General features: G+C 33.2%; 3 protein-coding genes across 3 annotated transcripts in view; all 3 read left to right on the top strand.

The window, feature by feature from the left end:
* Positions 1-484: 484 nt before the first annotated feature.
* LOC120636559 lies at positions 485-15,280 on the top strand. The gene is made up of 13 exons (XM_039908095.1): positions 485-553; positions 7,789-7,951; positions 8,390-8,561; positions 8,823-8,961; positions 9,153-9,257; positions 9,326-9,514; positions 10,003-10,235; positions 10,552-10,743; positions 10,834-11,088; positions 11,182-12,490; positions 12,560-12,721; positions 13,337-13,550; positions 14,553-15,280. Exons 2-13 carry the CDS (start codon positions 7,867-7,869, stop codon positions 15,278-15,280), a joined length of 3,783 nt encoding a protein of 1,260 aa, XP_039764029.1. The 5' UTR covers positions 485-553; positions 7,789-7,866.
* A 950-nt stretch (positions 15,281-16,230) lies between these two features.
* Positions 16,231-19,333, top strand: LOC120636562. The gene is made up of 3 exons (XM_039908099.1): positions 16,231-16,555; positions 17,364-18,061; positions 19,247-19,333. The coding sequence occupies exons 1-3, from the start codon at positions 16,231-16,233 to the stop codon at positions 19,331-19,333; spliced, it is 1,110 nt and encodes a 369-aa protein (XP_039764033.1).
* A 303-nt stretch (positions 19,334-19,636) lies between these two features.
* The window catches only part of LOC120636686 (laminin subunit alpha), a 49,189-nt gene continuing 46,925 nt past the window's right edge, over positions 19,637-21,900 (top strand). Inside the window, exon 1 of the mRNA XM_039908254.1 lies at positions 19,637-19,842. Coding sequence (XP_039764188.1) covers positions 19,648-19,842 — 195 coding nt within the window. The 5' untranslated portion in view covers positions 19,637-19,647. The remainder of the gene's footprint in view (positions 19,843-21,900) is intronic.

Consider the following 21,900-nt stretch of genomic DNA (forward strand, 5'->3'; position numbering starts at 1 on the left):
TCTCGTAGGGTACAGCCAGCGTTTGCAAAGTAGGCGCAAAACAATGATTTTTTTAACGACATAACATAAGAAACCCCATAATTATCAGAGTTTCTCTACTTTATTATCCATATAAACCTTTCTCTTGGGACACTCTATCTGTTAAAAATAACTTAAAATTCGTTGCCTAGTTTTAAAGATCTAAGCATATAAAGCAGTGGCGTGCACTCCATACATGCACAAAAGCACTGCATACCCTAACATTGATATATAACTGGAATAGGAGGAGAATTCGTGCCTTTTTATACAATTTTCCTGGTGTCTGCATACCCTGGTAAGAAACCCAATGCACGCCACTGATATAAAGGGACAGACAGACTGTGTAAAGAGACGTAGTGAAGTTATTTACCAGAATTATGTAGTATATTATTTATGTACTGTTAAGTCTATTTTAAAACTGATGTATGGCTTGGATTTGAATACCTTTTTTTTTCAGAGTAAGGAGAGAGGAATATTGAAGTTGGAGCCACGGCAGAGGTCTATAGTTGATACTAAATTAGAATTGACACCCCAGGTATATCAAACTTTAATTTAATTTATTTACTATTTAGTAACTATTTTAATATCGGTCAAATAATGTTTAAGACTGAACTTGAGAATCTCTTCTTAGCTCGGTATCGGTTTATTAATATCAAATAATTCGCGTTTATAACCCTCAGTTACAAGTTTTTAGTAGTTTATGACACCTCTCCTGCTTTTACTGCGTTTACAAGGAAGCAATAGAAACCATGCCTATGTAGTTCGGAGCAAAGGTGTATCAACCAATTAATCAATCCGGACTTTTTGAAAGTCAAAAAAACATGGATTTAGAGCTCATCCTAATCCTGCTCTCCCTTATTCTAGTTCCACGACCAGCTATGGAGCGTTTGCTAAGTTTAATAACATGTCAGTGATATTTACCGTTATCGATAGCTTTAATATCCTTTCCAAGTGTTATCACTGAGATGTACAACTTCTAAATATGCCGTAATTTTAAAAAGTTAAAATACTGGAAATACCATACATTTTTTATCTATTGCCTTCGACTTCGTGTGTACAATTTCTCATCTTGTATATATCTGTCGTCCGCTAATACAAACATATCGGTTTTTTTCTCACAAATATTTGAAAATCCAACATAAACATTAACATCTACACAAAACGAATACTTTAAAACGAACCCTTATCGAGTGACTTCGTCTGTTGTAACAACTAATACCCCTGCAACTTAATGCGTGAGTTAAGTTGAAATTTTCAATAGTTTAATTGTTAGAAAAACAAAAACACCATTATCAATTATAAGTTTACTAAGATATAAATCAAAAATAGACAGATCTCTGATAGAGGCTCATGTTAATATTGCGGGTAAAAAAATCTAACTCACACATTTATTTGCAAAAGTCTCCTTCGTAAGATCGTAAGAAGAAGCAAATCGTAGATATGAAATTTGAACATAGAGTATGTACCTACTTCTATGAAGCGGTTTTTTAGGTAACGGGGCAATAAGGGTAGTGTAATAGGAAACATTTTATAGAGGGTCCCTTGAATTCGCAAATCAGAAGTAAATTCACTTTCATGTAGATCGACGAAGCTATGGCAAGTGGGCACCGGAGTGAGAGAAGAGTGAAATGATGTTTAAGTTTATAATTAACCATGATAATTCACACTCCAGTCTAATTAACGCCGTTCTACCATAGATGCACAAAAAAAAACTTTATGAGACACTTTAAGAAATTATGAAACCCACCAACCTGAATTGGAGTAGCGTGGTGGGTCTTAATCCCACTCTTAATTAATATTGAGAAAATATCAATATGTACTTGCATGCTCATTCGATCATTGTACACGCTCTACTGAGCATGAACTGTTTCAGGATGATGATAATGTATGAGGATATAATTGTTTAAAAAATACAGAATAAATTTAGTAATTCATTTTTTCAAAAAACAGTGAAAACGCCCCGCGCACTTCACACCTGCGGGCCGCGGAATGTTACTAGCTATTTTTTTTTCCATTTTCAAATTACTTTCAACTGCTAAATGGAATTTGGAGTGGTTATTGGTGCTTCTGTGTTAGTCGTGTACACGGTTTATGTGTGCTCTTAGTTCTGTGGTTAGTTATTTTTAAGTTATGGAGTACTAGTTTTTGCAAAAATACTAATTGGTGAATACACAGCCTTAAGAGTATGCTTATAATATCATCATCATCATCATCATCACATCAACCGATAGATGTCCACTGCTGGACATAGGTCTTTTGTAGGGAGTTCCAAGTTCCACGATTCTGAGCCGCTTGGATCCAACGGCTACCTGCGACGCGCTTAATGTCGTCTGTCCACCTCGTTGGGGGTCGACCAACGCTGCGCTTACCAGTACGGGGCTGCCATTCCAGCACCTTGGGACCCCAACGTCCATCCTTTCTCCGAACTATGTGCCCGGCCCATTGCCACTTAAGCTTCGCGACTCGTTGAGCTATGTCGGTAACTTTGGTTCTTCTACGAATCTCCACATTTCTGATTCGATCGCGTAGAGATACTCCGAGCATAGCTCTCTCCATCGCCCGCTGAGTGACTCTAAGCCTTCTTATGAGGCCCATAGTTAACGACCATGTTTCAGAGCCATAGGTCATCACTGGCAACACGCACTGTTCGAAGACTTTCGTCTTCAGGCACTGAGGGATTTCTGACGAATAGATGGCACGGAGTTTCCCGAACGCTGCCCATCCGAGTTGGATTCGGCAGTTCACCTCCTTCTCGAAATTGGACCTACCTAACTGGATCGTGTGTCCTAGGTATACGTATTCGTCAACAATTTCGAGTGCAGTGTTCTCAACGATTACTGGTTGAAGCGGAACATGAGCATTAGACATAATCTTCGTCTTGCTCATGTTCATTCGTAGGCCAACCTGTTGAGAAGCTCTGCTGAGGCCATCGAGCATCGTATTTAGGTCTCCCAGAGTCTCTGCCATTATGACTACATCGTCGGCAAACCGAAGTTGAGTGATGTACTCGCCGTTAATGTTGATGCCAAGTCCGTTCCATTCCAGAAGCTTAAAGACGTCCTCCAACGCAGCGGTAAATAGTTTCGGGGAGATAACATCTCTTAGCTTATAATATACTTAGTTAAAACACAATTTATCGACCACATTGACCTTTTGTCCGTAAAAAAATCACTTCTTAATTATTATGCGGTGTGCTATAAAACGTGGGGGTGGAGCTAGTTAATGGAATGAGCGTACAGGGCTGCGTCTCATATTACCAATTTATTCAGATTTACCTACCTTTTAGTTGATGGTTTAATTTCGTACAGCGATTCCATCTAACCCATTAGGAGTGGTGTTGATTCGAACAATTAATAGCTTTTCCTGAAAAAGATGCTTCGATAACTTAGTTTTTATAAAATATCAATACTTGAATTTTACAATATATTCGAAGTGCTTGGAGATTTTGTGAGTTCATGCAAATATAGTTTACAATTCAAGTATTGATATTTTCTAAAAACTAAGTTATTAAAACATCTTTACAGTTTAAATAAAAATGCAATCGTTTATCATACTCTACGCATTGTTATTTTAAAGATTTTTTGGACGGTTGCTGTATTAAATCTTCCATAATATTGTTATTAAACTCGTATTTGCCTTAAAGTAAAAATAACGAGTCCAGAATCTCTCCTACTGGATAAATTCTAAGCTCTTCTTCGCTCGCTCTCCTCTCAAGGGAAGCTTAATATGCCATACTCTGCGAATAGAAAATTAAGCTTCATTTTTAAAGTATACTAGCGTACCCAGCCCGCTTCGCCGGGCTAGATTTTGCTTTATTTTATTTAAACAATAAACTTAAATCATAAAATTTTTAATTTAAGTCTCATAATACGAGTATATTAAATCATTTATTTCTCAGACAGTTTGACAGTTTGACAGTTCAAAAATAGGAGTTCTGCGATCGTCACCAAACTTTACAGGTTTACTTGCCAGGTCAATCCGGAGATTCCCTGAAAGTTTCATTGAAATCGGTCCAGCCGTTTCGGAGCCTATACGAACATACCCACACACTTTCTCTTTTATATATATAGATTTGGAATAATATAAAAACACTTACGAATACTAAGAATTAGCTAGGATAAAAAAACGATCGTTAAACTGTATTTTTTTCTGAATAAAATTCTCAGGATAACATATACAAAAAAATTTGGTAATAAAATATTTTGACTATACAAAACAATTTCCAAACGAGCATCGCACTAAATTTATTAAATATAACCTTAATCCGATACTGGGCAGTTAGTTGAGTTTGGCGGTAAGCCGAAGAGCCCTCCGCAGCTTTTGTTTGTTGCCCCTTTTCGGATAAGACACTTTGTTAACAGGATCGTTAACAAAAGAAAAAAAGATTTTTTACCTGTGCCGTCAGCCCTGATTCAAATAGCTAATCAGAATCGGCGATTAGCAGTCAGTCATTGGCGCTCAAAGACTGACTGCTCTCTGTCACGGCAATTCTCTGGGTGTGTTTGTATATTTTTTTACGAAACTAAAACTAGACACAGATAAGAAGTCTGTGTTTAATATAAACATATAAAACACAAAAAATTAACAAAAATATAAGATTTAATTTAGCCGATTTTACAATCGCAATTTAAGAATTGACTTAGGATCAGGTAAAGATGACGTTTTGAAAACAAATTTTGTAAAGAAATGACTTTATTCCTCAAGAAGGTTACCGATTAGTGTAACGATTAAAAAATCAGCCTTTTGGCGCTCAAATTCATGCAAAATGATATATTAAGAAAAATAACTCCAATACCTACTCCTAATTGGAGTTAGTATAGGTATACATTTAATTAATAAAATGAAGAATCGTAAAAAAGATTCGCGCATAGTATGCCGAAGTATTATTAAAATAATTTACTTTGAATCTTTCATATATTTTAACGTGCTGCTTTACATATATACGTATAGTTACAAGACAATAAATTGTCCGCCACGCCTTACAATAACGACGAACGGGCAGTCCTAATTTTCTATGATAAAGCTCATGTCACACTCATATCTATATCTATTTTCCTTATGCCTATTGTCAATCTATATTATAATATATTATCTTAAGCTAAAAATTCAACGTGCTTGTTTTTTTGATTTTACCTATGCACCGATTTTAGTCAAATTTTGTATCTTCTATGCTTCAGAGATACAACAAAAAACATAGAATATTTTTCATAATTTTTATGGAAACCGAAAAAAAAGCGGGCTAGTTAAAAATATTTTAAAAATTATAATTCAAGTATTCTAGTCTACAAACATAAAACTGGTCGTATAACTCAAAAAGCAATCGACAGAATGATTTATATTTTTACACAAAGTATAAAAAGGTGTTTTTGTGTACTTTTTACCCAAGCTCAATTAGATAAGTATATTATTTAGATTACTTTGAATGATAACCCAGTGGTTTATTTTTTTGTCAGTATATAGCTATCAGTTTATTTAAAAAAAGCCTTAAGTTGAAAGTACTGGATGGATTGGAATGCTTGAAAAATTTTTATTGTGATAAATATTTTAATTTTACCCTATCCTCAGTGTAATTTCACGGAGAAAGTACATCGTTATTTATAATGTTCTTACAGCGCAATTCACTTCATATTTTCAGCGTAAATTTTTGAAACAGGGTGCGCACCCTGTTTCAAAACTTCCCTGAGCTACTCCTTTCACTAAAGATAGGAAGAACTGTTTAAATATTAATCTCGATATTTAGAAATGTCAAAAAAATATGTTTAAAAATAGCAAATTGTGTGTGTTTTTTTTTTTAATTTCTATGGTTATTCATTCTATGATTTATTTAATTCCATGTATTCTTTATTTTTTTTCAATAATATTAAGTTGTCATAATATTTTTGATTGCCTACTTCATCAAGACGAGTTCTAGCTACTTCATTCAGTAACTTGTTCAAAAATTTTCCAACGGATATTCTTGATACAAAATGCATGCACGCAATGTGAAACAGTAACAGACAACCCTACTTACTATACTAAGTATGGATTAAGTCCTTTAGTTTTTATCAAAATATCTTGAACAAATTATTCGTACTGTGGAGTGATCCTTACATGATACAGTATCAAAGCAAGGTGCTACGCAAACCACCTGAACGGTGCCATAAATCGTTTAATTAATTGTTCAGTCCGACCATCCACCGATACACAACAGTCCGATTGCACGCCTCAGGTCGCGAACTTGTATCCAATGTTGTTGAGAACTAAGTTTTCATATTTTCTATTTGTTTCCTTGGTCTAGATTATATTATTTTTTATTGCCGCTTACGTATTTTATGGAACCTGTGATTTATCCGATTTAACAGTGATCTGTTTTAATACTTTATTTTACGCTATTAGTGTAAATCAAAAGACTTAGCTAAAGCTTCTTATATATGTAGGTATAGGTAATTAATAAATTAAATAAAATAACAAAACCGAATTTTGTGTATGTGTTCTGATACTAAAAGACGAAAATTAATAAAGTTTAAGTAATCCATTTCTGAAGTATTTTAAAAGATCTAATCGAAATTGGTTAAGAATTTTCCACACAAATTGTAGTGGGTATTTTAATTTATAAAATGTTTTTTTTTGTTATGTTTCCCTCAGATATTTCTCATATTAATAATTCTTGTCACCGATTCTAGTAAATCTTTTATCATAAAATTCACAACAAACGATTAATTCAAAGCTAATTTTAATATAATTTCCTTGGTGTTATCCTGGTTTAGAAAACAAAATAGAAATAACAATTGTAATTGTTCATAACGAGTGCTAAGTGCTAAATCATCACTTTACTTATTTTTATTAAACATAAAATGGTCACATACAATGGAACATAAATTGAGGTACGCACTCCTTCGCACAACAATTTTCACTTACGCTTTTTTATCATCAGTTTTTTACTGTCCCTTTGCTAGGCACTGACTGGCTTCCTCTTTCATTTGTGAGGAGCATAGAGCTCAAACCCTCCACTCTACTATAATACGGGTTGGAGGGCTTAAATTACTAAGTTTAACTTTTTAATGCTAACAACCATCGACGCGATGGCTTAAGGTGCTCTTCGAATTCCTTTGTGTAGATTTGTGATTTTTGATAACAGGTTCAATAAAAAATGTTCTCAAAAAAAAAACCACAAACCTACGAGTATGTAAAAGAAACCTATGTGGAGTTAATAAAGGGAAGTAAATTAGGTTATGCAAAATCGGGTACCGAATTCTCCTAAGAAATCATCCATGAATAACAATTTTAGAACTTATTACTGTTTGTGAATTTTAAGTTAAGTTTATACATTTATACATAATGTAACAGTGAAAGTATGGCCGTTTGTGTGTGTGTGCTTTACGTTTCTTTCTCTATTAATGCTCGGCTTAACAGCTGGACCGATCTTGGCGATTGTATGTTGAAGACTGGCATAAGATACTTTGAAGCTCATGAAACAAACTTTCACGTGAGATTTTCAAAACTCTCGCATCGCTCGATCTTGCGGGCGTCGTACATTTTCATCGAGTATCTATAATATCAAATCGAATTTCATAAAATACAATTTTTGTCCTGTAAATTATTTTGTACCATTCCTCTCCTGAAGCAGTGAATTTAAAATATTATTTCACGTATTTGGATAAAAAATACGTTATTATCTAGGCTTTATTCTTAACTGGACGTATAAGATGCTTTGGCAAGCGGTTTTATTTTTTATTTTAAGTTAAAGATGTGATTTACGATAATCACAAATATCTACTGGTTTTGTTGAAGGGTTCTTATGACCGGCCGCCGTCGTCTCCTCAGCCGTCCGTAGACCGTTTGTCTGTGACGTGGGCTGACCCTGGCAGTATGACGTCTTCTGGAGTCAACCTCTCCCACTTGCCTTCTGAAATACCTGCTAATAATGAAGTCAAGTTTTCTCCATCCACGGGAGGTCAGTGCTTTCAAATTTTTGATGAGTTCTTTCGTCTAAGATAGCTTAATAGAGATCTATAATCCAATAGCATAAAGATAGATATTTCATAGTAACTTATCAAATCAATGGATATATCTATGACCTGCTAATTACATGTAAATAACGTAGTTTCAATACTTTCAAACTGTCCTTTAGTACCATAAAACAAGCCAAGCGATTTAAATAATACAGCTGAGCGATCACTTTATTTTTTATATTTTTGTATAATGTACGTTCTATAATATTCTAATCTTTATTAATTTTGCGTTAAATTCTCATTCTCAATTGCTGACCCACTACAGGGCACGGGTCTCCACTCAGAATGGATTGGTAGCCGTGCCCTATAATGGGCCGTATGGGGTTCATTTTTTAGGGGTTAGTAGTAATAGTTATATTAGTTGGTACATAAATTCTTAGATGGTTCTGAAGACGAAGATTATTCAGCAAGCCTCAGTGCCGTGCTACGTCATCGTAGGGCAAGCGTACGGCGCTCGCGTAAAGGGCGAGCTAGAAGACCTTCTTCCCCATTCTTGGCTGACGAGACGCGTTCCAGGCGACGCTCCTCTGTATTCACTACTAGTTCTGGCGAGTGAGTAACCTACTTAATAGTATGTTTCCGATTTGAATTAATTTATTATGAAAATTAACTTAATTTACTATACTCCGTGATAAGCAGGAGAATCTGTATGGTGTAATTTATAATTTCTTCAATCTTTGCACTCCACACCAAAAAGATCATCGGCAATGTACTTTCTACGCAAGTTTCGCTCCGAAACCGGAGCATCCTCAGGGTATGCTTATTATTCTATAATATAATCTTGATGATCAATTATAGCTTCATTGCTTACAGTACAGCAATATCTATCGATGATCAACCAATAGTGACACAGGAACAAATATTTGAAAATATTCACCTTCATAAAGAGGTACTAGGATCTGTAAAACAGCAACCGCTTGGTATGAGAAGAAAATTAAAAATTGTTCATCAGGTAATATATTTAGTTATCATCGACATAATACAATAAATTAATTGAAATATGTATATGCGAAAATTAAAGCACTATGTTCTGCGAATAAATAAAGCAGTATTAAAATAGTCTAGCTACATATAAAATATATCTATACTAATATGAAACAACAACTACGACATTGAGTTAAGTTATTCAATTTTTACTTTAAGGCCAAAGGTTATATTAAACGTCATGAAGGGCAACTACAAGAAAGACTTGCGCAATCTAAAAGTACGAGAGATATTTACGCAAGATTTAATATTTTGTTAGCAACGGTAAGTTTTTATATCGTTAGAAAATATATGTGGTGATTTTTCTATTAATGTTTATAAATTATTTTAAGAAATGGCAACAACTAAAACGAGAAGCAGCTAACACCTCCAATTTGTTAATACCCTGGGAGTTAAGAATCAAAGAAATTGAATCACACTTTGGCTCGGTTGTAGCTTCATATTTTACTTTTCTTAGGTGGTTATTTTGGGTCAACTTGGTAATTGGATTCGTACTTCTGGTGTTTGTTATAATTCCTGAGGTAAGAATGTTATTATAATAATCAAATTCAGGCGCATCGTATTTCAACTTTTTACAACTCTCCTAAATAGTTACTTTACCGAACTCTCAGGAATATCGACAACACTTTGTCTTTGCACATAAAAACGGATAAAACAGTAGGAATGCTATTATTAAATATGTTTAAAAAGACAAACTTTAGAATGCGGTCCATTTCATATGATCCACTGATTTGGATTTGAATACAGATATTTCGCAACAATTGTACATAACTTTATGCCAAATTTCAACACATCCATGAGAGAAAATGAAAACTTAAATATTGTTGTGCTTTACCCGCTTTATGGGTTCCCCACTGAAGCTAACAAAGTATATTTACTCCTAGCAACACAGTGGTTTTTTTCCAATTTGATTATGTTCGATTTATAATTATATTTTTATAAATAAAAATCAGGCATGTATCAACTGCTATTGATATAACATGACCTCAAAATAATAATAATTATATAGTACCTGACAGAGAATCCTACACAAGATGGTGAGAGAAAAATTATAATGGAAGATGAACGCCGAAATGCGACAAACCTTCTGACACTTTGGGAATTCGAAGGTGCACTCAAATATTCTGCTATCTTCTACGGGTATTACAGCAACGTCGAACGGCCGGAGTACAGAATGCCTCTTGCATACTTTCTAACAGGATTAGTCGTATATGTTTATAGCTTTGTCGCCATACTGAGGAAGTAAGTTATTTTAGGATTGTCACCCTTTTGATCATCAATGTCCATATGCAATGCATTGCAGATTTTACTCATAACTTTAACTTGTTGTTGTTTTTCGATTCCAGATCATAATTTATCTCTGTGCTAAATTTCTCCTAGATGAAACATACATCAAAACTTGAATTTATAATAATAAAATAATAGCTAATTATTCAACCGACAAATAATTTAAAAATTTAGTCGTTGTTTAGGCAGTTGTTACTTAAATTAAAAATGCTTAATAACTATGAATTAATATTATTCGTCGAAATTATATTTTGTCATTTATTGTTCCCAGGATGGCAGAAAATTCACGTATGTCCAAACTTTCGGAAAAAGAAGATGAATGTATTTTTTCGTGGAAACTTTTTACTGGTTGGGACTTTATGATTGGTAATGCTGAAACAGCACATAACCGCATAGCATCTGTTATTTTAGGATTTAAAGAAGCATTACTGGAAGAAGCAGAGAAGAAGAAAAATTTGAGGAAGTCAGATATTAACAATATATTATTTAAATTTATTGTATTAAGTAAATTATACATAAGATAAATCTATATATATTCTTTCAAAAATTTCAGCTGGCGTATACTGTCTTTGCGAGGTGTAGTCAATGTTTGTGTTCTCGTTTTACTTGCTGTATCGGCTTATGCAGTTGTAACAGTTGTATCGCGGTCGGACGACGGTGACAGTTCTAAAACTAGAATCTGGTGGCGCGAGAACGAAACAACTATTGTGGTTACTGTGATTTCAATAACATTTCCTGTTTTCTTTGAACTTCTTGGATTTCTAGAACATTATCATCCTAGAAAGCAACTAAGATTACAACTTGCTAGGTATGTTTTGGTTAAGGTAATAATATTAATTTCACTTGAATTGTGCACATTATGGAGGTTAATGAACTAACTGTCCGATTATGCTCTTTACAGAATTATGTTGTTAAATCTGCTCAACTTATATTCACTCATATTTGCTTTGTTCAGTAAAATTGAAGGCATGAGTAAAGAGTTAGTTTCGTTACAGCCCGATTTAAATATGAGCACTACCGATTTTACTTTTGCTACACATCATGATATCAAAGTTTCTTCAGCGAAGAGTTTACCCACTTCTTGTATAGAAACTATTGTCCCTTGCTTACCATGTGAAATGCTCACCATGCCAATTCAAATGTCTCAACATACATTTTACCAAATAACTGAAAAGCAGCCAACTTCCATTCCTATAAGCAATACAGCAGAATCTACTGGCACTTTATTTACAAATGGTAAATTTAAAAAAAGCAATAGAAGAAGAAATGTTATATATGAATCAAATCCCGAAAACATAAAAGAGTATACAAACAATACTGATGAAGCATTTTTAAAAGAAATTATAAAAATTAGAAACTTAAGCATGTCGTCGGCAAATGAGGAATACGTCGATGTTAGAACCGAAGCAAATGATAGTGAAACATATGATATTAATTACGATATATTCTCATCAACGAATCTAGAATCAACATTACAATCAAATATAAATTATGAATCAAGTGATTATACGTCCAATTTTCCTTACTCTTCTACTAATATTGTAACAGAACTAGAGAAAAGTCTATTTTCTAGCACTGAATATAGCAGAAGTAGTAGTACAGATTATTCTACAGTAGTCGAAACTGGTCGAACATCAACCCAAAGCTCCCCTGATTCAGATGTCATTGTTTTTACAACAAATAGAAATTCACCTCAGACCGATTACACAGAACCAGTCACTAGCAACAAATTAGGTTTCATAGATACCAGTACAATTAATAAAGAATCAGATAAAAGTACATCCACACAAACGAATTTTCTTAATTCATTTGACTTTTCAACTGAAACAAGCTTTTCTAATATGCCTCTTGAAGAAATAAGTAAATCTTCATACAAACCAAGTTTGTCAGAAGGAGCGTCAATTTGTCCAGATTTATCATTTAACTGTTCTATAAATTGTGATAATAAAAATATAACTCAAACATTTTACATGTCGAATTGTAAAATTGTGCTAATTCGATGCTACGTAAAACAATGCAAACCCTTACACGTTGATTTGAACGATTTGAACCGAAATCAAACAAATGTTACAATCAGAGATACTGTCTATCAAGATAAATATAAAAGAAAAATGTATAACTTAACGAAAGCTACAAGAAAAAAACTACTTAAGCTATGTTGGGAAACCATGTTTGGCCAAGAATTGGTCAAGTTAACAATGATGGATCTAGTAAGTATATGTCTACTATTAAGGTATATTAGAAATACATGTAAATGAAAACGTCTTTTTCTTTTTTAGGTGTTCGTTTTACTAGGTACGTTATTTATGGATTTCTTCCGAGCATTATTTGTAAGATACATGAATAAATGTTGGTGTTGGGATCTAGAAAAGAAGTGCCCAGAATATGGAGACTTTAAGATAGCAGAAAATATTTTACACCTCATTAATAACCAAGGAATGGTGTGGATGGGAATGTTTTTCTCCCCTGGACTAGTTGTTTTAAACGTAGTTAAACTAATGATTATGATGTATCTTCGATCTTGGGCAGTAATGACTTGTAACGTACCCCATGAAGTTGTATTTAGAGTATCCAAAAGCAATAATTTTTATTTGGCATTACTGTTGACGATGTTATTTCTATGTGTCTTACCAGTTGGGTACACAATCGTTTGGGTTACACCATCATGGCATTGCGGACCATTTTCAGAGTACGATAAAATTTATAAAATAATAACAAACAATATTTATAAAATCCTGCCTGATCGTCTTAAGTTTGCCCTTGAGTATATTACATCACCAGCAACAGTGATACCACTTCTTGTATTGTTAATACTTATTATATATTATTTAACTTCATTAACGAACTCATTGAGAGAGGCTAATAACGATTTAAAGGTAAGAAAATTTTGATGTAATTATTTCAAATCAATTAAGTCTCAAGAAATCTTTTAGATACGATTTCAAGTTTTTTATTTCTAACTTTAGCTATTTTTAATTTATGTGTTTATAAAATCAGTCTTACCTTTTTGTTCTTTTTCGCGGTAACTTATTTATTGCGTTGCTTTTTTATTTAAGATACAACTTAGAAGAGAGCGGACAGAAGAGAGAAGGAAAATGTTTCAATTAGCAGATACACGAAGACGAGGTGGTTCATCCTCTATAGACAATACGCCTTTTGCCAGATGGAAAAAAGCTTTGCCAACCCTACCTATAAGCAAATCAATAGATTCAGATGACCGTAAAACGGCAATGGACGAAAACAGGGAATCTAAGACAGTAAAAAAGAAAGGTATGAACTATTTAGTATATAGCATTACATTTTTATTGTACAGAGTGATTGCCTGCGACTTCATACACGCAAATTATTTTTGATTTACATCTTTAAGGCATTGTTAGTTTCTAAAACCCAACCCAGAGGCAATTCTCAAATTTACTCTTAACCTTTTTAGTGTTTGATTCTATACAAAGTCAAAACGAGAAAAAGGACAAACTTCATAATTTATAGTTATTTAAGCGTGCGTTGTTAAAAGTAAGTTGGAAACATACCCGCTTAGAAAAAGAAAACCAAAAAGAAACCGAGATAAATTGTATATAATTATTTATCTAAAAAAATTCCGACGACAACTTTCCGCCATTATTCTACACCTTTAGGTTGGACAAATGAATCTCATTATTTTAATTTTAAGATTGATTATTTCATAATCAGCTATCCTCCAATATTATTTAATAGCCTCTATTTTTATAATAAGATGTAGTTAATTTAATTTAACCGTTATATCTTTAAATAAAAAAAAATATACTACGAATACACACATCGCCATCTAGTCCCAAAGTAAGCGTAGCTTGTGTTATGGGCACTAAGATGACTAATGAATATTTCTATAAATAATATACATAAATACTTATAATATACAGATAAACACCCAGACACTGAAAAAAATTCATGTTCATCACATAAGTATTTTCCAGTTGTGGGAATCGAACCCACGGCCTTGGACTCAGAAAGCAGGCTCGCTGCCCACTGCGCCAGTCAGTCTATATACTTCAAGATTAGTCATTGGCATACCTCAACAAACTCAAAAAATATCAAAAGGAAGTTCCAATCTCAGTTACCAATCGCAGTCCGTGCTCCGCCTTGAACTTTTTTAATATTTTTGTTTTATCTATTTAATGCGTTTTTTTAACTCACAAATCGTTTTCATCATAACAATGTAACTTGTTTTATTAGAAACTTCGTGATTCTGCTAATTTATATTTTGAATGGATGTTATACATAATTCTGGAATTCTAGGTGGAATACTGGCAAAAATTGTTGGCACAATGATAGATCGAAAATCTAATGGAGATAATATTCACGATATAACGTGCTCACATAATATAGATGAAGAAACTGATACTGACTTTCATGAATCTTTACCAAAAGAAGTTTTGAAAATAAAAGATATAACAATCTCTAAAATTCCTGAATTTAAAAAGAAATCAGGTGTAGAATTTGTAACTGATAATAATATGAAGCTTAAATACGAAGATAACAAGCAATGTATCAAATCAGAATATCCAGATACAAATGGTGCGCTACAAGAAGATGCAATAGGAAAGTGTAGTAAAGCTACCGCTAACGAAGACACAAACAATGGCAACATTATCGATGAAAAAAATAATGATAAAAAATTTAAACAAAAACAAGATTCAACATCAAGTAGCCTTTCAAAGCAAACTGATTCAATTGGATCCGTAATACCAGTAATTACAATCAGTACCACGGAGAGCGATGACGAAGTATTGCAAACCATAGATAATGAAAAGACCGACGAAGAGGGGAAAGAAGACAAAAAAGAAGAACATGATGAGAAGAACAATAAACACGATAATGCTACAGTAGGCCTTAAAAGAAATAGAAATTGTTCAGACTTAAAATCCCTTCAACGACAAAGTAGTGTTGACAGTATAAATGAAAACAAAAGTCCCAAAGAAAGTAAATTTGACGAATCTGGTCACAATTATCAATATTCTTTATAAATTTTAACTAAAATTAGGTTATCAAGTAATTTAATATTCTTTCTAGTTTTAGACATATTTATAAATAATACTTGTTTCAATAAACATGAAAAGGCTGCTAGAGTAGGCCTTAAACTGTTGACAGTATACCTAAAAACAAAAATCCCAAAGAATGTTATTTATGAATCCTTCCTTCACGAGATGAATGTGTCTATCTCCAGGATGTATCTCAACCTTGAGATACATCCTGTGAATTTGAGCCTTGCATTAGTAACAAAGTTATTTTCACATATTTAATATCCTTCATGGATCCAAAAGAGTAACGTTGGTAATGCAGTTCTTTGGGCTATAAAGAATAAAACACAATAATATGGTTCATAGATATGTCCCTGGTCTTGCCAGTAAAATAATTATTAACTATTTTTCGTACTATTCATAATTACGTTGGTTCAGTCTTTTTAAGATACAAGTGCGAAACTAACTGCTTTCAATAACTTTTAATAATAAATATAAAATAATAATATTTTCTAACTTATACCTAATTGACCTTCACAAAGTCGTATTACATAAATTTTAAATAAACTGTTGAAAATAGTTGAATAGTTTAAAGATTTAAGCGAAAAGGGTTATATATTTTCGCTAAAATGCAAGTTATTAATTTTTACATCACTTATATTGACGATAAAAACCAGTCAAAAAGGAGTTAAAGGAGAGTAAAAAGCAATGTAACAATAATTATTTTGGAAAAGGAACAAAGACCTCGTTTGTTCTCTTAATTAAAACAGTTATCCTCTTTGATCGCCAATGAAATATATTTATATATCTGTTTCTCAGAAGTTTTTACAAGTGACATCATTGATTTAATATATTACTAGAATGACATGCATTTCAATAATTAAAAGCTCATCAAGCTGTGAATTGCACGAACCTCAATTATTTTGCCATGATTTCATTGATATATTTTTTGTAGCATGCAAGCAATTTTACTTATTTTCGAAATCATATGTTTACTTGAATACAATTCTTGTTCACTTTTGTCTCGAATGAAAAATCATTATGAATACGTTTCTCAAGAGAGCACCAAAGCACTATATACGGAAGATTTATATGATTTTGAATTTACAAATATTAAAACTACAATGAAATCAAGTTTTTTGAAAGTTTTCAATGAAATAGATCACGCTGAGGAAGATTTTTACCACATTCCACATATTATTAAATTAAATATTACCGAACGGAACCGAAAGCGGACTAACATAAACAACTTTGATGAGGATTTTAACAACTTTGATGAGGGTATACAATTTCCTGAGTTTCCCACTGAACCTTTCTTCTTATCTAGACCTACTATAAAATCTGTTTTAACAACTTCTAGTAAAATGCGAAAGACTTGGCCATCTTATTTTCTTAGAAAATCGTTCATATCAAGCTCAGGTAACTTATTTTAATAATTTTATATGGAGATTTAACAATATGCATATGGGAACCACGCTATACTTATTTGTTAAATCATAACTTATTACATTACTGCGAATCACTCATTACCTTTTTACTAGTGATCGTTGGTCATTACATACAAAATGGCACCAACTTATTGGTAATATTTTTAATACTTAAGTAGTTAAGTAGACTTTAAGACAAATTATTATTCTGAATCAAATTACCCACTAGTCTTTTAGCAATGATCTTAATGTCCAAAAAATTGTATAATAAGATTTATTAAATTTACAATAATGGTATTTAAATTAATAATTGATAAATAAGAATGATATTTCAATGGAGACCATTTAGTGCCATTTCTGTTGTAATCAGTTCGATCAATCCCCGTCGTTAGGTCGTTAGACAGTTCTCAAACTTTTTATACATTCTGTAGACTAATAATTCAAACCTTAAAATTAAACTAAATCGGCAAGCCTAAAACGATTATTTAGAAAAATCTTTAGTTTTCACAAAGCGCAATAAATGGGATCGAACCACTTAGACTTGTCAATTTATGTTATTATAACGATTTATGTATAACATAATTGGCACTATTCAATGACCTAAAACGACTTTGCTGGTGACATAAAAATTCAAGCATTAAATTTTAAAAATGTTGAAACAGGAAATTCAGCCACACCTGAAACTTCAAAAAACACTGAACAGGGCCCTCTAAATGATTCGAGTATGGTCTCTCCAACCAATACGAGTCCTCCAATGTCTACGACCAGTCTGAGCCCTCTGAACAATACGATCACTGTTAGTCCTGTCACCTCGCCCACTTCAACAAGTTCGACCATTTTGACTACTAAAAATACAACTTTGAACATTACGACCACTACATCGAAAAACGAAACAGTAAAATCATATTGCTACAGATGCGGTCTTAATGAAACCAGAATTCCACCCGCCTACTGTTATTATATCTTTGAGGGAGGAGATGATAAAAGTTTCATCACACGAAAGCATCACTTTAAGATAAAGTGCATTCGCAGTGATACAGTGAAGGAAGAAAAACGAATTGCATTTGGACCTTCATACAGGCTAGGCTGTTTCAAAAGATTTCTAGATGTGGGTATCGAATATAATGAGCGGGGATGTAGAACAGTAGTGCCTACTAAGGGAAAGAGTTTTGCATCGAAACGTTTCGCGAAGATGGAATACCTACTGAAGCACGTAGACGATGGCTGTGTATTCAGTCCTTACGCGACAGTAACACCATTTAGTCGATCCATTTCACTTTATGCTCGATACCATGTATGCGTATGCAGTCAAAAATATTGCAATCGAACTAACTCTATCAAACTGAACCTCAGAGAATCTGTTATTTTGATATTTTATGTAATAATAAATTACATTTTTATATAGTTTACATACTTACTTGTTAATTATATACTCATTTAAATAACTAAATAAATAATAAATATGTTTAATAGCCTGCTTTTTTTAATATTATGTTACTATTAGTATATAATGTTGTACGGAAAACCCATAAACCATTATAGACAAATAGTATTATAAAAACATTAAAGCCTCTAGTGAAAAGCAACTGTAGTAGCGTCCCTGCACGGCTAGCAGGGGCAGGTGATAATTATCTCCCAGGGGAAAGGATAAAAATTTACGTTCTCCCACAGCTTTAACAACTCTCAGAGCACTGGCGCACAAGTAGAAGTAATATCCAAATAACATATAAGTAATAATAAACGGGGGGTTCACATGCTTGTATTCTTTAGCAGGTGGACATGTAATTAATTATATCCACTGTCAGGGGATATAATTTTTGTCTCCTGCCATTGCTAGCCCTGCTGGTGATCTGCAAACTTAAAATATATCTTTAAAGACTAAATAAATCAGTTCCAAACACAACACATCTACGGTAGGCTGTCAAATTGTCTTAATTACAATTTTAGGTTTTTATACAGCTTCATTGTACCAAATTTCAAAGTCAACTGTCAACAAGTGGAATTTATCAGTACTCTTGTGTGACTTATAGACACGCCAGCTGAGAAAAAAGCACAACAACCATCGTGATTGAAAACACCGCTGACAGGCAGACGGATGACGGAGGCTTTTTAAAAGGCCCCAGTTACCACCCGTCTTATGTTATTTAAGCTTTAAGCCAAAATTGGTTTAAGTAAATAAACATTCTGAGGAGTTCGTTATTATTTTTTTTTTTTTTAATAAAAATGATTCTTAATTTATTATATCGAAGTTCAAAAATGAAAGTAGGTGGGCCTATTAGTTGAGCACTTTTGAAGTATGTCTGTAGTAACTCTACCATCAAGTCGATTTAAATGGCTCTGCCATGGCATCTGCTCTACAAGAAGAAGCCGCGAGATACAGCAGTTATTCTTTTATACAATTAAACAATATTTTTTCTATCTGGTATGAAATGAGAGTGAAACTTACTGCCTTAAAGCAACGTTGTTTTTATAAAAATCCATCAACTGCATCGCTTTAGGTAATAAATGTTTTAACACCTAGTAAACTTTTGTATTTTGTATTCAGAATAACCTCCCGAATCCTGATAAAAATGCGCACACAATAAAAAGGACTGCTGCTATCCTTTTGTGTTGTTTGTCATATTTCTTCTAAGCTATTCATGTGATCTAAGTTTATATATCGAGAAACGCAAACATATTAGAAACCTCCTTACATTAGCAAATATATTTTAGATTATTCATTGAAAATCCACGGTATTATTAAAAAATCATTTAGAAACGAAAATTCAAGGATGTAGACGGGGAATTAATTGCCTTCGCTGTCCATACAAACAGGTCGGCGGCAGTGGGCGCGTGTATCTTTCTCTGAATTTGATAAAAAAATAATCTCTACCACCCTTCCCGAAGCCGACGCATACTATTCTCTACGTTCAACTTCATTCTGCGACGAGACGGCGCGCGCGCATCATGGCGCGGTACATCGCGCTACTTCTCCTGTACACAAGCGTCGCGTGCGCAGAAATATTGACACCCCCGTACTTTAATTTAGCGCTTGGAAAGAAGATCACTGCTTCAGCTACTTGTGGTGACGAGGGATCTGAATTGTATTGTAAATTAGCCGGTGCAAATGTCGACCACGACGAAACTGTGATTCAAGGACAGGTAACTATTCAGTTCATATTTTTTACAATAATAGGAACCTATGCACTTGTGTATTAATAATTTATCAGTATCAGAAACAGTCTTATTGGCGTACCTATACATTATTATATACATCGCTCATAAATATTTCTTGCTCATTGTGGTTTTATTGGTTATTGTGATAATTCTATTGGTCAACTTAAAAACTAGGGGTGTTAAAAGCACCCTGAACTTGGTAATGCAAGCTTTAAGTGTGACAAACATAGAGAAGATACGAAATCTATCAAAATTGCATGGAGTTGTGAAATCGACGTTTAGTCGTCCATATAAAATAAAAGATTTACGTAAACGCCTCCGTAAAGTAAACTAACTTGAAAACCCTAGGCTCTAATCTGTGAATTTTGAAAATCGCTCGAAGAACTCAGCTGTTTATTAGGTACTAGTTTGTTTACTTAGAAATTTAGCTAAATCATACCTGCTTGTGAAAACAAACGTTCTGTAGAAGTTGTCAATAACTTAGTTTTGGTATATATTTAATATTACTATGCCATACGAATTCATTAGGCTTAGGTTACATCACTTGATAGGACCTACATGCTAAAATGTGGTAGGTATATACCTACCTGGTATGTATTGGTATGACCACCCACATTATCTTAAGTTACGTGATACCTAACTGATAAGAGCATTGTTCCTATATACATAAAACTTTTTATAAACCAAATTTTATAGTAGTTCTGTAAGGTTGCATCTACCAAGCTTGAACATAATAATAATTGATGTTGCAATTTTTGTAAATGAATCCTATGTTCAATCTATATTTCAATAACGGTGTAATCTATTTTATTTGCTTATTTTGGTATTCTAAACGACGTATTATGTTCTTTTAATTAAAAGAAAATAATGTCGAGGCTGGAAAACTAAATGACAATAATGGATTTTCTTAGTTCTTTTCTGTTATCTCTACACTGTAGGTAAATGTCATATTTTGCGTATTCTTTTTTGTCTGTATTTTTAATATTTCGGCGCATGATTCAGAAAAGTACGTTTTCATCTACACGCAACCCCAGCCCATTGAGGTTAAATATCTCATTGCTGCTACCAGTAGCTACCTACTAGTTTGATAATATGGTGCACGATAACTTATCTTTAGCGTCCTGTTGGCTCATCATCCTGCGATATGTCTCGACGCCGTCGCGTCATTTTGAAACCTGCTACCACTATTTAGTTCGTCTGGAATACTTTGGCGACTCAATTATGAAGAGACCAAAAGTAGTGCCATCATTTTAATCCCTTATTGGAATTCAGAAACTATTAAACCAATTTCAATAATTCTTGCACTACTTAATAGGCTAAACTTTTTCAATTTGACTAACATTATTAATAGGAATAAGATTTTACCCTGGAAAAATTCTATTTGTTGATAAAACAGAGCACTGGTCAAAATAGTTAAAAAAATCTTTAGTGTAGATATAAATCATTTATATATGTATATCTATTTAGCCTCCAGAATAAGTCACAAAAATTCAATGTGAATTTTAATTGATATTTTTACGCATAACGTATTAATTACCACTAAAAATAATCAGTTTATTACAAAAACTATTTTATTTAGATAAACCTTGCCCTTTAAAGCATGTTATTTGTTAGCATGCCTACTTTAGGCGATAATGAAATCTAATATTACTTGACGTATGAGAGGGGTTTATGGGGAAGGTATCCACGTTGCCAAAATACCATTACGTCTCGACTAAAGGTCGAGGCGGGTGAAACTGTGGGGAACAGCTAGCTATGTTATAAATTGAACGGTTTCCAAGGGCTCTTAGTTTTTATACCCACAAAAATAACTAGATAATAGTAGCAACCAATATTATTAATAAAATAATTAAAAATGGAATAGTTTTTTTGCTACACATTAGCTACACGGTGATACGGGGTTCGTAGGTCAGGAGATTATTTTGAACATACTATATCTACCAAGTAGGTCGTTGTCTTTCTCTTATCAACGACATAACGAAGTCACAGGAACTAACGGCACCTACATATTTAGTTGTTTTAATAACATTAAAAACTTATTAG

This window comes from Pararge aegeria, chromosome Z, assembly GCF_905163445.1.
Source record: "Pararge aegeria chromosome Z, ilParAegt1.1, whole genome shotgun sequence".
Taxonomy (NCBI): domain Eukaryota; kingdom Metazoa; phylum Arthropoda; class Insecta; order Lepidoptera; family Nymphalidae; genus Pararge; species Pararge aegeria.